General features: G+C 43.4%; 2 protein-coding genes across 2 annotated transcripts in view; one reads left to right on the top strand and one right to left on the bottom strand.

The window, feature by feature from the left end:
- ppih (peptidylprolyl isomerase H (cyclophilin H)) overlaps positions 1-703 on the bottom strand; it is a 32,608-nt gene extending 31,905 nt beyond the window's left edge. Inside the window, exon 1 of the mRNA XM_073032349.1 lies at positions 564-703. Coding sequence (XP_072888450.1) covers positions 564-629 — 66 coding nt within the window. The 5' untranslated portion in view covers positions 630-703. The remainder of the gene's footprint in view (positions 1-563) is intronic.
- A 3,713-nt stretch (positions 704-4,416) lies between these two features.
- Positions 4,417-15,310, top strand: taf10 (TAF10 RNA polymerase II, TATA box binding protein (TBP)-associated factor). Its single transcript, XM_073032348.1, has 5 exons — positions 4,417-4,572; positions 7,861-8,009; positions 9,154-9,218; positions 10,946-11,060; positions 14,931-15,310. Exons 1-5 carry the CDS (start codon positions 4,515-4,517, stop codon positions 15,018-15,020), a joined length of 477 nt encoding a protein of 158 aa, XP_072888449.1. The 5' UTR covers positions 4,417-4,514; the 3' UTR covers positions 15,021-15,310.
- Positions 15,311-15,644: the final 334 nt, after the last annotated feature.

Below are 15,644 nucleotides of genomic sequence, written 5' to 3'. Positions count from 1 at the left end.
ACCACATAAAGCAAATTATTACCAAATATTGTGACACGCACCTAATGTTGCCAACAGCTTCGGGCTTAGTGATGAATCCAAATCAGGTTTAATATCACTGTCAAGTTCAAGTTGAAATATCATTCAACAATACAAGAAAATAGAGGAATGTAACAGTGTTCCTTGGGGACCAAGGTGAAAACACATAACCAACAGCACACTGCACAAATAGTTTTGATTACAGAAAAAAACATAGCCATAAAGAATATAATATATATCCCAAGTCCCTGGGTGACATGACTGTAGATTGATGGCAAGTTGGCCTGGTCCAGCTTGATCTTCCACAGAGTGAACACTGTGAAGAAATCTGTCGTTTTGCGGCAGCAGACAAACATATCTAATCTTAACCCACTCCCAGGAGCCACGGACATGGTCCCCATCAGCCCCGTCCCCGGCTCCGGGTCTCATTCCAAACACCCCAATATGCCTGACCGCAGCCCCATCCCCGTGAGCCCCGGCCTCATCCCCCGACCCCGGGTCCCTTAGTGCCTCATCACCCCACTCCTCGGCCCCAGGCCCCCTACCTGGCCGCCGATGGTGATATCAAAGAAAACTACTGGGTTGCTAGGGTTGCTAGGAGGCGCCGCCATCGCCGCCACACGAGGAAAGAGACGGGACCGGGCGCGGGTGACGTCACTCGACTTCCGCTCCACTCTTCTGATTGACAGGAGAAGACCCCGCCCCCGCTTTCCTTCTCGCGGGCTGGCCCGGGCGCTCCCTCACTTTGACCCGACATCGGGCCGGGCTCTCCCTCACCTCCCACACCCCTCCCGGATCAGTAATACCTCACTTTCCCCTCCCAACCTGATCCCAGCGTTCCCTCACGCCGACCCCCACTGAGCTGATGATACTCTCTCCCACCCACCCCAGGCTAATCTAGACGCTCTATCACATGTGCTGGTCCCGAAGATCCCTCATTACCACCCCAGAGGCTGATCCCTCACGCCAACACCCACTGTGCTGGTCCTGGAGCTCCCTCTTCCCCACCCTGGCCCAACTCTCACAGGCTGATGTAAATGCTTCCTCATTCCAACTCGGTTGCTTCCCCCAAACACTCCATCACCATCCCTATCAACATTGGTCAAACGCAGCTGAGGCAGAGGGTCTCACTCTGAACCACGGGCCATCCTCTAGATCATTTACAAAACCAGAATATAGAAGCACTTCACAAACACGGTGTGAGTGATTATTGTGAGCTGGCAGTAATGCAAGTTATAAGTTCCTGGCACATAGCCATGATCTTACTAAATAATAGAATAGTTTTGAGAGACTTCCTGCTTCCATCGGAAGGAATTGGTGCGTTTGTTTTTTATTGTGATGTACCAAGGTTCATTGATAATCATTTGGTTTTCCAGACTATCCAAACAGTTCATTCCAAACAGGATCACACCGAGGTTCCTTTGATGGATATGTGCCACATCATCCAATATGGACAATTGTGATCTTTCCAGACTATGATTGTTCTTGGCAAATTTTTCTACAGAAGCGGTTTGCCATTGCCTTCTTCTAGGCAGTGACTTAACAAGACTGGTGACCCCAACCATTATCAATACGCTTCAGAGATTGTCTGCCTGTGTCAGTGGTTGCATAACCAGGATTTGTGATATGCACCGGCCGCTCATATGACCATCCACCACCTGTCTTCACGTGATCCTGATCTGGGGGTGGGGGTGTTATGCAGGTGCTCCACCTTGCCCAAAGGTGAACTGTGCTAGCTGAGGGAAGAAGCGTCTTACACCTCCTTTGATAGAGACACATCTCCACCCCGCCACCCATATTGAGGTAGTCAAATAGAAAAGCAATAATGGAAAGCAAAGTTTTATAAGTCTGTCAGAGGGCTGTGTGTCTTTCTCAAGAGGCAAGGAAAAAGAGTCATTCAGTCAGTAGCCACATTATTAGGTACACCTGCTCATTAATGTAAAATCTAATCAGCCAATCATGTGGCAGCAACTCGATGCATAAAAGCATGCCGACACAGTCAAGAGGTTCAACTGTTGTTCAGACCAAATACCAGAATTGGGAATAAATGTGAACTGAGTGACTTTGCTCATGGAATGATTGTTGGTGCCAGACTTTAGAAACTGCTGACCTACTGAAATTTTCATTTTAAACAGTCTTAGAGTTTACAGAGAATGGTGCGAAAACACAAAAAAAATCCAGAGAGCGGCAGTTCTGCGGGTGAAAATGCCTTGTTAATGAGAGAGGTCAGAGGAGAATGGCCAGGCTGGTTCAAGCTGACAGGAAGGTGACAGTAACTCAAATAACCACACGTTACAACAGTGGTGTGCAGAAGAGCATCTCTGAACACACAGCATATCGAACTTTGAAGTGGATGGGCTACAGCAGCAGAAGACCACGGACATACATTCAGTGGCCACTTTATTTGTTACGGGAGGTTCCTAATAAAATGGCCACTGAGTGGAGAGGTGTGCAACATGGAATCAGGCTTTTAGCCCACCAACTCACCCATCCCTTTCCTCATTCTCCCTCACATTTTTATCATCATTTACCTGGGATTCTGTCAGCCACCTTCACACGAGGAGCAACTTGCAGTTATAAGGCAATGCAGCACGGATCCAGGCCAGTCCGTGCCCAGCAATTTCCCGTGTTCCCTCAAGCTGCTCCCCTCCACGACATTTACTTTGCACTGAAGCTGGGGCCGTGAGCCAACGGGCTCCGCGACGTTTACTCTGTTATGGGCTGAGGTGATAGGCCTGCTCCTGGCTTCATGTATGAAGACTCACTTTTGTTCTAAATACTATTCGCTTTATTTATTGTTTGCATTATTTCTTTTATTTCTCTCTCTTTCTCTGCACAGTGGATGTTCTTCAGTTTTTTATGCATCTTTTTCTTTTGAGGGTCTTGTTTTGTGGCTGCCTGTAAGGAGATAAATCTCAAGGTTGCATAGTGTATACAGTACATACTTTGATAATAAATGTACTTTGAACTTCACATAGCTACCCAAGTGCTTCTTAATTGTTCCCAATGCATCGACCACAACCACTTTCTCCTGCAGTTTGTTCCATATATTCACCACCTTTTGCATAAGTAATTTGCCCCTCAGATCCTTTTAACTCTATCCTCTTTCACTGTAAACCTATGCTTCTGAGCTTTGGAGTTCCCTACCCTGGGAGAAAGACTGTTACGCTCCACCTTGCCTCTCATTTTAACCACTTCTGTAAAGTTGTTTTGTATTCTTATTCATTCAAAGGAATAAAGACCTAGCTTGGTCAACTTCTCCCTAAAACGTAGGCCCTCTTGCCCTGGCAACATCCTTGAAAATCTTCGCACTCTTTCCAGTTTGATGATGTTTTTTCCTATAACTGGGTGACACTCCAGGCACAGCCTCATCAATACCTTGTCCAGCTGCAATATGGTTAGTGTGACGCTGTAATTTGGAGTTCAAATCCAATACTTTTTGTAAGAAAGTGTGTACAGTATGTCCTTCCTGTGAGGGCCTGGTGCTCCAGTTCCTAGCCCCCCCCCCCCCCCCATTCCAAAGACATACTGCTTGGTAGTTTAATTGGTCATTGCAAATTGTCCTGTGATTAGGCTGGGGTTAAATAGGTGGTTTGCTGGGTGATGCAGCTCATTGGGCCGGGAAGGGCCTGTTCTGTGCTGTATCTCAATAAAATAAAGAAATAAACATTTGTCCTAGCCACCCATGTTCTCTACATTTTAAAGCCTCTTCTGCAGGAAATAGACAGTAGATATTTCAGGTTGAGACCCTTCATCTGAACTGGAAGAGGGGAGAGAGCTAGCTTAGAAAGGTATGCAAGTGTGGTTTGGGGTTTGGAAATGAGTGGGACAATGTCTGGTGGGTGATAAATGGATGACGGGTGAATACTAGGCAGGCGAGGGAGGGAAGAAAGAGAATTAAAATCTCTATTTTCCTATCTGTATCAAATTTGGCCATTTCTGTTGTTAACCATCCATTTGTGACATTGGAGAATGTTTTGGAGTCATAAAGCACTACAACATTGAATCAGGCATTTTGGTCCATCTACTGCATGCTGGCCTGGTTTTCAGCGTAGTCCCAGCTACCTGCACTGGGACCATAGCCCTTCACACCTCTCCCATCTATGTACCTTCTCAAACTTCTCTAAAATGTTACAACTGAACCCACATCCACTATTTCAATGCAGAGTCTCTCCTAATGGAGTTTACTCTTTCAACTGGTTTGTTTAATAATTTAGTATCTAATTACCATCAGAATGTGGACGGTATTTTAAATGTATTTTTTTCTGATGTGAGTACTTAATACATAACACTTTCCCACCGACAGTAGCCTCACAGGTGGAACGAAGTGTTGACACCTCGGTCTGCGTGAGTGCCCGGAGGGATTTAAAGGAAGAGCCGGGACGCCATTGTTGAGCTCGCGCTTAAAAGTAGTCGGGAGGAGTCGGTAGGGTTTGCGGGACGGACCGGATGTGGGGCGGCCTGAGGATGGTGGTAGCTCAGTGAGCGGGAGCGCCATGAACGCGGAGGGAGGGCCGCCTGGCGGCGCGGCTGTTAGTACCACGGCTGGCAACGGTGAGTGTGCACGGAGGGACGGGGGTATAGATGGATGGGGGGCGCGCTTGCGGCCTATATCCCGAGGGAAGTAAGGGAAGAGGAGTTGTGTGTGGGTTGGGCCTGGGTCACTGGCTTAGAGCTCAACCCGGTGTGGGAGAGTGAATGGTGGATGGCTGGTGTTTAAGGGGCGTGTAGGGGGTAGGGGTCGGAGGTCGGGGACGGCCTTTAAGGGGATTGTCCTGTTTTCCTTTTAAAAGTTTTTCGTAGTCCTATTATTTTGATTTGCTATATAGTTTGAGTCCTTCCAGGCTATACTCTTGTCTATAGTCTATATGAATTATTTGCTGTACTACCCAACCATACGTTTATCCAGCCACCGTGGTTCTTGTCAAACAGCAGCACTTTGTCACAGATGGTGTACCTGACTGATGGTCATCAACTGATGGAGTGGTCACTGAGATTTTTAACCTCTCGCTTTGGCAGGCTGAGGTACCCAGCCACTTCAAGCAGACTTTAATTGTACTGGTGCCTAAGAACGTGGTAACCTGCCTCAATGACTATTGTCCAGCAGCACTTACATCCATTGTGATGAAGTGCTTTGAGAGGTTGGTAATGAAGCATATAAACTCCTGCCTGAGAAGTGACTTGGATCTGCTCCAAATTGCCAACTGGAGCAACAGGACCACAGCAGATGCTAGCTCATTCAGTGAAGTGCCAGAGTCACAGGGAAGTACAGCACAGAATCAGGCTCTTCAGCCCATCTAGTCTATGCCTGGAATCCTGGGACATCTGGACAGCAAAGATGGATATATCAGGAACCCTTTTATCAAATACAGCTTGGCATTCAATACTATGACCCCATCAAAACTATTTAATAAGCTTCAAGTTGTTGGCCTCACTACCTCCATGTGTAATTGGATCCTCAAATTCCTCACACTGACCCGAGTCAGTTTGGATTGGCAACATCTCCTCTACAACCTCCATAAGCACAGGTGCACCACAAGGCTGTGTGCTCAGCCCCCTGCTCTACTTGTCTTACAATTATGACTGAAAGAAGCTGCAGAGGGTCGTAAATTTAGTCGGCTCCATCTTGGGTGCTAACCTACAAAGTACCCGGGACATCTTCAAGCAGTGATATCTCAGAAAGGCAGCATCCTTTATTAAGGACCCCAGCACACAGGGCATGCTCTTTTCTCACTGCTACCATCAGGTAGGAGGTATAGAAGCTTGAAGGCACACACTCAGCGATTCAGGTACAGCTTCTTCTCTGCCATCCGATTCCTAAAATGGGCATTGAACCCATGAACACCATACTTTTTAAATATATATTCTGCTTTTGCATGATTTTTAATCTATTCAATATACATAAACCATAATTTATTTATTTTTCTTCTATAGTATTTATTGCATTGAACTGGTGCTGCTAAGTTAACAAATTTCACAACATTTGCCAGTGATAATAAACCTGGTTCTGATTCTGTGTGGCTAAGCACAGCTCCAATGCCATATTCCAGTTTGCTGCTGACACCACTGTTGGAGGCTGAATGAAAGGTGGTGATGAATTGGCACAAAGTAGGGAGATTGAAAATCTATCTGACTGGTGCCACAACCCCTTACAATGGCAGCAGAACAAGAGCTGATCATTGACTTCAGGAGGAGGAAACCAGAGGTCCCCAAGCCAGTCCTCATGGGGGGCAGGGAGGGGCTGAAATGAAGAAAGCACGACAGTGCCTCTACTTAGGAGTTTGCAAAGATTTGGCATGATGTCAAACACTTTGATAAACTTGTATAGGTGTGTGGTGGGGAGCACAGCCTGGTAAGGAAACACTAATGCCCTTGAATGGAAAATCAAACCAAGAGTAGTGGATATGGCCCAGACCGTCATGGGTAACGCGGCATTCTTCATCAGGGTCCAAATATTGCTGCCGTCATGGGTAACGCGGCATTCTTCATCAGGGTCCAAATATTGCTGCAAATGAACGAGTTGCAAAGCGTTTTGTTCCTGATGGGCACACCATGATCTGATGATTGTTACCAGCATTTTCTGGTGTTTTTTTTTCCCAATTGGTCTGGAGAGTTTACAAAAGGCTTTGCACCTGTTTTTCGATAATCTCATCTGCAGGGCCCTATCAGTTGTGATAGTCATGTGAGAGAACCATATCTCCTTCATTAACAAAAGGCTTGGCCGAGGATGTCCTTCTTGCTGCAGTTGGTCAAATTCCATCTTTCCCAGAGTCTATTGGTACAATTCCACACTGTCATCATGGAGAGCATCCTCACATCAGCCATTACTGTCTGGTTTGGTGCAGCATTGTCCACAATGTACACAAACTACAGCCAACTCTCAGGACTACAGAAAAGGTTGTGATCTATAGCCTACCATCACTACAGGACTCACATGTGTGCAGGACAAAGAAGCAGGCAGGCAAAATCATTGTGGACGCTACCCACCCAACAAAAGTCTTTTTCCAAAAGTTCCCTTCTAAAAATGGGGTTAGCAAAATAAACTTCACATTATCTCAAACGTTTCTTCCCCCGGCCATTAATCCAATCAACCATTCTAGCTAGCCCCACCCACCCCTCTCTATTGATTACCCCGTCACTGCTCTGTAAACACTTTAAACTACTTTTTATAATGCTGTTTACATTGTAAATACATGCTTGTATTTATAAGCATTTTACTCCATATCTGTACTTTAACCTCTAATTTTCATTTGTTTATTTGTTATGTGTTGTATGACATGGGCGATCAAGGTCCTTCTGTGACCATGATTGCTGTTGCAAATTTTTTTCTACAGATGTGGTTTGCCTTTGCCTTCTGGGCAGTGTTGTTACAAGATGGGTGAACCCAGCCATTATCTGCCTGGTGTCAGTGGTTGCATAACCTGGACTTGTGATGTGCACCGGCTGCTCATATGACATCCACCACCACCTTCCATAGCTTCATGTGATCCTTATTGGGTGGGGGGGTGCTGAGCATGTGCTACACCTTGCCCAAGGGCGACCTGCAGGCTAGCAGAGGGAAGGAGTGCCTTACACCTCCTTTGGTAGAGATGAATCTCCACCCCGCTACCCACCTCTAAAATTTTAAAAATATAATTTTGCATGTCACGCCCGGACCAACACACTCACAAATTTCTAATGCATGTAAATGGATATGGCAAATAAAGTTGATCCTAACGACTTAAGAAGACAAGTAGACAGGTAACATTTAGCTTCAGAAAGTATGAGGAAATTGCATTTGTTTCTGTTTAGATTTCTCTTGCTATGTGCTGATCAGTGCCTCTTTGCTCCCCGTCTCTTTAGTTCCAAATGCTGCTGCCTCTGCCACAGATACATCTGTTTCAAATGGTGTCTACGTTCCTCAAGGGATTGCAAACGGGGATGTCAAACCTGTTATATCAACAACACCATTGGCAGATTTCCTAATGCAATTAGAAGATTATACACCAACAGTAAGTTTTTCTTCATTTCAGTCATGCAGGTTGTGGCTTGCACTCCATTTTCTCTTCATAATATCAATTAAGTAAATAAACTGGAAGGTTTGGCAAGTTTTTCCACTTTACTGTGTGTGTCAGGCCAAGCTTCTAATTCTTGTTGAAGAATAAGTGAAAAACCAGGTGCCAATCAGTGAAGTTAAAACACGGGGCTACAGGTGCATGTACGTGAGGGATTGAAAATGCAGAAGATGAAGAGAAGTGTGGATCTTGTTTGCTTGGTTTAAGGCATAATCTCCCTGTGCAGTAAACAAACAAAATAGTAAAGTGTAGAATGTGTATGCAAAAAGTTGCGTCTGCTCATTCTCAAATCAGCAGAACTTTTGACAAGGCTGACTCCTGTCACTTCAGTGATTTTTTTTTTTTGGGTTAAACTTTACTACTACTATGACTGTATCCTCTGCCAATGCTAAAGTAAACACACAATACAGAACCCTGGGGGTGGCCATAGCATTCCCTGTTCCACTACACACAAGTTAAACATGGTATTATAAAGTCATGGAACCGAAACAGGCCTTTGGCCCGTTTAGTCTGTGTTAAACTATTATCCTGCCTTGATTCATCGACCTATACTTGAATCATGGTCTTCCCATCCATGTTCTTATCTAAAATTCTCCACCAGTTCCACTGGCAACTTGTTCCACACTCTTTATTTTGGAAATAAATCTTTTTAAAATTTGGTGTTGGAATTCCTGTTAGGATAAGTACAGACATTTTGGAAAGCATGCTTTGTCTGAACCTGGGGCGATCTGAGCTATGCTATACTAATTGGGAAGGGATGTTGTAGCAGTTTCAGAATGTATAAATTACTTGTTATTGTGTTGACTTTGTTAAATCTCTCTATTGAGTTGTCATTACCTAGGAAATTGACATTTGGCAATAAAGCATTTCTCAAATGGCAGATATTTTCTACCATATAGTTAATTCACTTTTTACATAATTATAAAATTATAGGTTATTAACTTGTGGTAATATGTTCTCTTATGTGCTGTGTGATGTGTATTTTGTGGGTGCACTGTGATGGGAGGGATGTTTGGATGTATATATGTACAGACAGGTGACAATAAACTTGAACGTGTCGTTTATTTCTCGAACACTCTAGATACCAGATGCTGTGACAGGATACTATTTGAATCGAGCAGGGTTTGAGGCTTCTGATCCTCGCATGTAAGTTAGTTTTTTGACATTCCAGTAGTAATGTTTCTACAGTGAGAGCCCTTTAAAATGCTTCAAAATTGTTGTAATCTTCAGTTTCACATAGTAGTTTTAATTTTAGGCCCACACAGAACAGTACAGTGGCCCTTCCTCCCACCCTGTTGTGCCTATCTTTGTAACAAAATTTTGCTCATTGGCTACAGAAATTCAAGAAATCCCTGTCCCCTTCCCCCCCCCAATGTCTGACTATGAATAGATATCCAAAGGTTGTTGGTCATGATTGTTGGCATTTAATTGAATGTTATTTATTTAGAGCAGGAGTTCCCATTTTTTTTTATATAGAAACAGAGGGGTCTGTGGATCCCAGGCTGGGAGCCCCCGGTTTATAGATGCAGTGTGGAGCAGGCCCAGCACTGCCCAGCAATCCACCTGTTTAACACTAGTGTAATCACAGGACAATTTACAAAGACCAGTTAACCTACTGACCAGTGTTTCTTTGAACTGTGGGAGGAAAGCCATGTGGTCATGGGGAAACATACAAATGCCTTATAGGTGACACCAGAATTGAACTCTGAACTTCAGGGCCCTGAGCTGTAATAGAAATGTTCCTTCATGGAACATTACTAGGGAGTTTAAGCTACACCTTTTGCTTAGTAATATGAAAGAATATTGATTCAGAAAGCTGTTTTGTTAATTTTAAATAGAGTACTGTAAAGTCTTAGGCGCCTATTTAGCCAGGATGCCTAAGACATTTGTACAGTATTGTAGTAACTTTATGTGTTGCACTGCGCTGCTGCCACATAAGGAAACGACTAACTTCATGACATATGTGAGTGATGATAAACCTGATTCTGATATGTTGTGGTTCAAGAGTGGGAAGGGGGCAGGGAGAGGGGAGGGAGCAGGAACCACCAAAGAGACATTTTGTAATAATCAATAAACCAATTGTTTGCAATCAAACGACCTTGCCTGGTGAGTCTGCACCTCTGCCAACCCCCACCGTTGGCACTCCTCTGGCAGCTGTCCTACACCCTTCCCATTCCCAAAATCCATTTACAAACTTGCTCTTTGCTCTATGTTGATGAATATAATGGTGGTTGTTAATTGTGCCCGACAATGATTGGAAATCTGTGTGGGAGAGTTTTTAAAGCAGAAAAGCTATTACACTGGGGCAGTTTCCTTTCTTCCAACCTCAGAAGTTCGGGTCCAGTGGTACGAACAAGTGTCACAAACCAGGATCTTTGTTGCAGAGGATGACCATGCCATCTTCTATGCTGGTCATGCCCCTCGCTCTCCATGAAGCATTCCAGTTACACCTTGGCGATTGGATGTCACTGCGGATCTCATCCGCCCAGTCTGCTGGAGCTGACTTCACATACTAGGACAGACATGACCCTATCTTACCGGGGTGTGAGGCTGCCAGCTTCCCTTACCTGGTATCGCCTGGCTGTCAAAGCGGTGTATGGGGTGTGGCCGCTGTCACATGCAAGCAGGTGAGAGCTGAGTGTCCAGAAGGGAACAAAGGTTAGTGAACTGCCCCAGAATGGACATGACAAGCACCTTCAACAGCCTTCCCTGGACATCCCATTCACCCCAAATACAGTACTGTGCAAAGGCCTTAGCTATATGTGTGCCTCAGACTTTTGCACACCACTATATATTCATGAACACTTTGTATTGATTTACTATGAAATTGGTTGTCTATGCACAGGCTTTTGATCACATTGTTTTCTTAACAGAATTCGTTTAATATCATTGGCCGCACAAAAGTTCATCTCAGACATTGCAAATGATGCTTTGCAGCATTGCAAAATGAAAGGAACTGCATCGGGAAGCTCCAGAAACAAAAGCAAGGTTTGTTCATACTTGGGGTGATGTTTCAAACAATCGTGAACATCTGCAGGCTGTCTCTGTCCATCTAAATATTCTAGGAATAGGATGTGCAGGTTTCAGCTTTTGAAAATGTTTATATTGTAATTTATAAATACAGGAGATAGATCCTGAAATCCAAAGCAACACCGACTCAGACATCCAGAGGAACTCAGCAGGTCAGGCAGCATCGATGTTTCAGGCTGAGGCCCTTCATTAGGTCAGAACGCCTGAAGAATCTCAACCTGAAGCATCAACTGTTTATTCACCTCCAGAGATACTACTTAACGTGTTGCGATCTTCCAGCATTTTGTGTGTTAGTCCTGTAATTCGGAGTTACTGAGTCCCTGATCTGTTCTTTATTAGTTACAACACTTAGCCATAACGTGTGTTCATAGATAGAGGCCAAGGAAATTGCCAGATGTTAAATTTTCATGTTACTGTGAATTCATACGGGACAACTTTTCCATTGAGGAAGTATTCTCAAAAAGGTATTTTTTCTTTCTTTAAATTTTTTCTAATTATAAATATGTAATTTTATGTATTGCACTGTACTGCTGCCGCATGAAACAATTATTATGTGTGAGTGATGATAAACATGATTCTGATCTGGGTCTCTGTTGTGGGCTGCAAGTGGGAAGGGGTCAGGGAGAGGGGAATCATGGTTGGGACAAGGGAAAGAATGGAAAGCACCAGAGAAACATTCTGTAATGATCAATAAACCTATTATTTGGAATCAAATGACCTTGCCTGGTGTCTCAGGGCTGGGTGTGTCTGCATCAGTCTCCCCCGCCCTGGCACTCCTTCTCTGCCACCTGTCCCACACACTTCCCACAGTGCTCCACCTTCGCCATTCCCATCATCCTTTGCTCCAGCCAGATTTACAAACTTGCTCTCTGCACCACATTAACAAATACAGTACTGTGCGAACGTCTTGGGTCCCCAAGCTATCTATATGTGCTTAAGACTTTGATATAGTACAGTACTTTATAGTTTTTATTATGCATTGTAACGTGCTGCTGACATTACACGTCAGTGAATATTCTGATATTAACCTCCGAATTGAAATGATTTTGGTTGAATTGTGTTGGAATTGGATTACCTGGCCTTGTTTTACAGAAGATCAAACAAAGACCGTCAGACAGGAGCAGAATTGGGCCATTTGGAATTGGATTACCTGGCCTTGTCTTGCAGAAGGTTAAACAGAAAGACCGTCAGATTGGAGCAGAATTGGGCCATTTGTGCCGCTGAGTCTGCTCCACCATTCAGTTGTAGCTGATCATTTCTTCTCCCCATTCCCCAGCTTTCTCCCCATTACTTTTGATGCCATGTCCAATCAAGAACAGATCAAGCTCTGCCTTAAATACACCCACCAACCTGACCTCCACGGCTGCCTGTGGGAACATGTTACACAAATTCAAATTCTCCGCATCTCTGTTTGAAATGGATGCCCTTTTATCCTAGGCTGTGGTCTCTTGTCCTGGACTCCCCCACCATGGGGAAACATCTGTCTAGGACTTCCAACATTTGAAAGGTTTCAATGAGATTCCCCCCCACCATCCAGTGAGTACACCCAGAGCCATCAAACGTTCCTCATTTGATGACCCTTACCTTCCCAAAATCATCCTTGTGAACTTCCTCTGAACCCTCTCCAATGCCAGCACATCTTTTCTTAGATGATGAACCCAAAACTGTTCACAATGCACAAGGTGAGGTCTCACCAGTACCTTATAAAACCTCCGCATCACATGCCTACAAGATGAAGACAGACCTTCTGGCTCACCCGCAGCATTTTGGCAGAAAATTAAAGCTCTGCAGAATTGATAAATCTGAAACAAAAACAAAGTACCTCAGACATTTATTGGTTAAAACTTAAGTGACTGCCCTTCTCATCAAATTTCCATGCAGAATTCAACTGGAATAGTTTCTGTTTGTGCTCAACCAGATGGAGATTTCCACCATTTTACATGATCATTTTGGTGCCTCCCTCAAACAATAGCCCTAATCGCATTTACCTGCCATGTTCTTCAATCCCTTAATTCCTCTATAAAACCGTGAGATATAGGAATAAATTAGGTCATTTGGATCAGTGTGTCTGCTCTGCCATTCCATTATGGCTGGTTTATTTCCCCTTAATGCTTTTACTAATCAAGAACCTATCAACCTAAGTTTAAATATATCCAATAACTTGGCCTCCACTGTCATCTGTGTCAATGAATTCCACAAATTCACCACCCTCTAGCTAAAGAAATCCCTCCATATCTCTGTTCAAAAGGGATGTCCCTCTATTCTGAAGCTGTGCCCTCTGGTCATAGGCTCTCCTATACGAAGCATTCTCTCCATATCCAGTCTATTGGGGACTTCCAATATTTGATAGGTTTCATGAGATTTTCTCTCTCAATGGAGAGGGGAACTCCAGTGAGTTCAGGCTCAGCCATCAAACTCTGTTCACACATTAACCCTTTCATTCCCATGAACCTCTTCTGGACCCTGTCCAATGCCAGCACATCTTTTCTCAGATAAAGGTGCTTTAACCTTTCTAACTCAAGTGTTACACTTGGTCTTTTCTTCAGTGGTGAACTCTGCTATTCATCACACTGTCTCAAAGTGCTCTATGCACTTATAAACAAAAACCTCATGTTTCTGACCGTCAGCCTTCCCCTTGCTCACGCTTCTGACATTATTTACTACAACAGCTTACAGAAGCATCGAGACAAAAGAAATTTTTAAAGTGAACTCCAGCGGATTTATAATGGAAATGTAGGCTCAGTACTCAGCTGTGTCACATTTTCATTGTCATAGCTTGAATGCAGCTCAGGAGTACAACCTCAGCACTTGGCATTTGCAAGGTTCTATCAGCAAGTCATCTCTCTACTCTCAGTTAATTGCTGCTTCAATGTCTTAGAACACAAGCTCCCAACCTGGGATGCATGGATCCCTTGTTTAATGGTATTGGTCCATGGCATAAAAAAAGGTTGGGAACCCCTGGCCTAACCTAATCACAGGACAAGTTACAGTGACGTCTTTGGATTTGGGAGGAAACTGAATCACTTGGGGAAACCCCCATGCATTCCACGGGGAGGACGTACAAGAAACTCTCTTTGGACGGTGTTGGAATTGAACTCTGCCACACTTGGAGCTGTACTGTTACTGTGCTGTATCACTAAATAAATAAGAAATAAATGTTTATCTTAATAGTATTAAATCCATTCATTAATGCATACAGTTATGTTGCTTCATTTTTGTAATCCTGACATCTATCAAACATTCCTTTTATCTTTTCTCATGTAATTATAAAAACTCTTACTATGACCATAAAACGTAGGAACAGAACTTGGCCACTTGGTCCATTGAATCTGCTCCACTGTTCCATCATGGCTGATTTATTATCGCTGTCAATCCCATTCTCCTGTCTTCTCCTCGTAACTTTGGTGTATCATATTTTCCTCATCATAACTAATGCAGGTCAGGAGTACAACTCTCATACTTAGAATCTCTCCTATCTTGCTTTAAATAAGCTCTCTGGAAATCAGCACCTACTTTCAGTGCTAGCCTAATCACAGGAGAATTTACAATGACAATTAACCAATCCGTCTTTGGACTGTGGGAGAAAACCCATAAAGTTTATGGGGAGAACATATAAATTCCTTACAGACAGTGTTGGAATTGAACTCTGAGCTCTGATGCTCTGAGATACAATAACATTGTGCTACTGTGGCGTCCTAAATCATTTGCTGTTATTTCTGTTCCATTTTGTTTTGCGTTCATGGAAGAGGCATAGAAAAAATTACCTAAATTGGTGATTCGAAGGAAATTGTGTCTTGTATGATGCTTAAGTTTTTTTTTGTTTTTCAGGATAAAAAATACACCCTCACCATGGAGGATTTAATTCCTGCTCTCTCTGAATACGGGATAAATGTGAAGAAACCTCACTACTTCACATAAAGATCTGAAAGCACCTTCAGCAAACTGTTGACTACTTGCCAACGTCTGAGAAGGACTGTATACCGTCAGCTCTGAATGCTTTCAGCAAATGGCAGTGTAACAGGACTCGTGCTGCTGGCTCGGACTTTTCCCAGTGTGACAAGTGCTGTAGTATTTTTGAATCTCCATCCAACATTGTTTGTTGTTTGAAGGATTGCTTATTTTTCTCACTTTATGGCATCATATCTTTTTGAATTATTAGTTAAGCCGATTAAAAGATTTGAAGTTTCTATTAAATCTTACAGAATGAGTTTGCGAGGTATTATTTTCCTTTCTATGAAGCTTTGTTGGGATCCATTTTGAAATAGGATGTAAATTAAAATGAGATTAGTATCAAAATTATAACTACATCTGATGGCCTTTGGAGGATTGATCTGTATAACAGTTTTTTTAAAATAACAAGTCTAGTCATTAAGAAGAGAGTAATGTTATATTCAGATGCAATAGTGTGTTTTTTTTGCAATAGATGCATTTGAAAAGTGTCTACTTGTAAATGTGTTATAGTTATAGAGCAAAATAAATGATTTGTGTAGTCAATTAAAGGGAAAGGATACTCTTAATCCTTTTATGTGCACTGGAGGGAGA

This window comes from Hemitrygon akajei, chromosome 29, assembly GCF_048418815.1.
Source record: "Hemitrygon akajei chromosome 29, sHemAka1.3, whole genome shotgun sequence".
In the NCBI taxonomy this organism is placed as follows: domain Eukaryota; kingdom Metazoa; phylum Chordata; class Chondrichthyes; order Myliobatiformes; family Dasyatidae; genus Hemitrygon; species Hemitrygon akajei.
The sequence above is the reverse complement of the archived record's forward strand: the minus strand, read 5'-3'. Positions and strand labels throughout refer to the sequence as shown.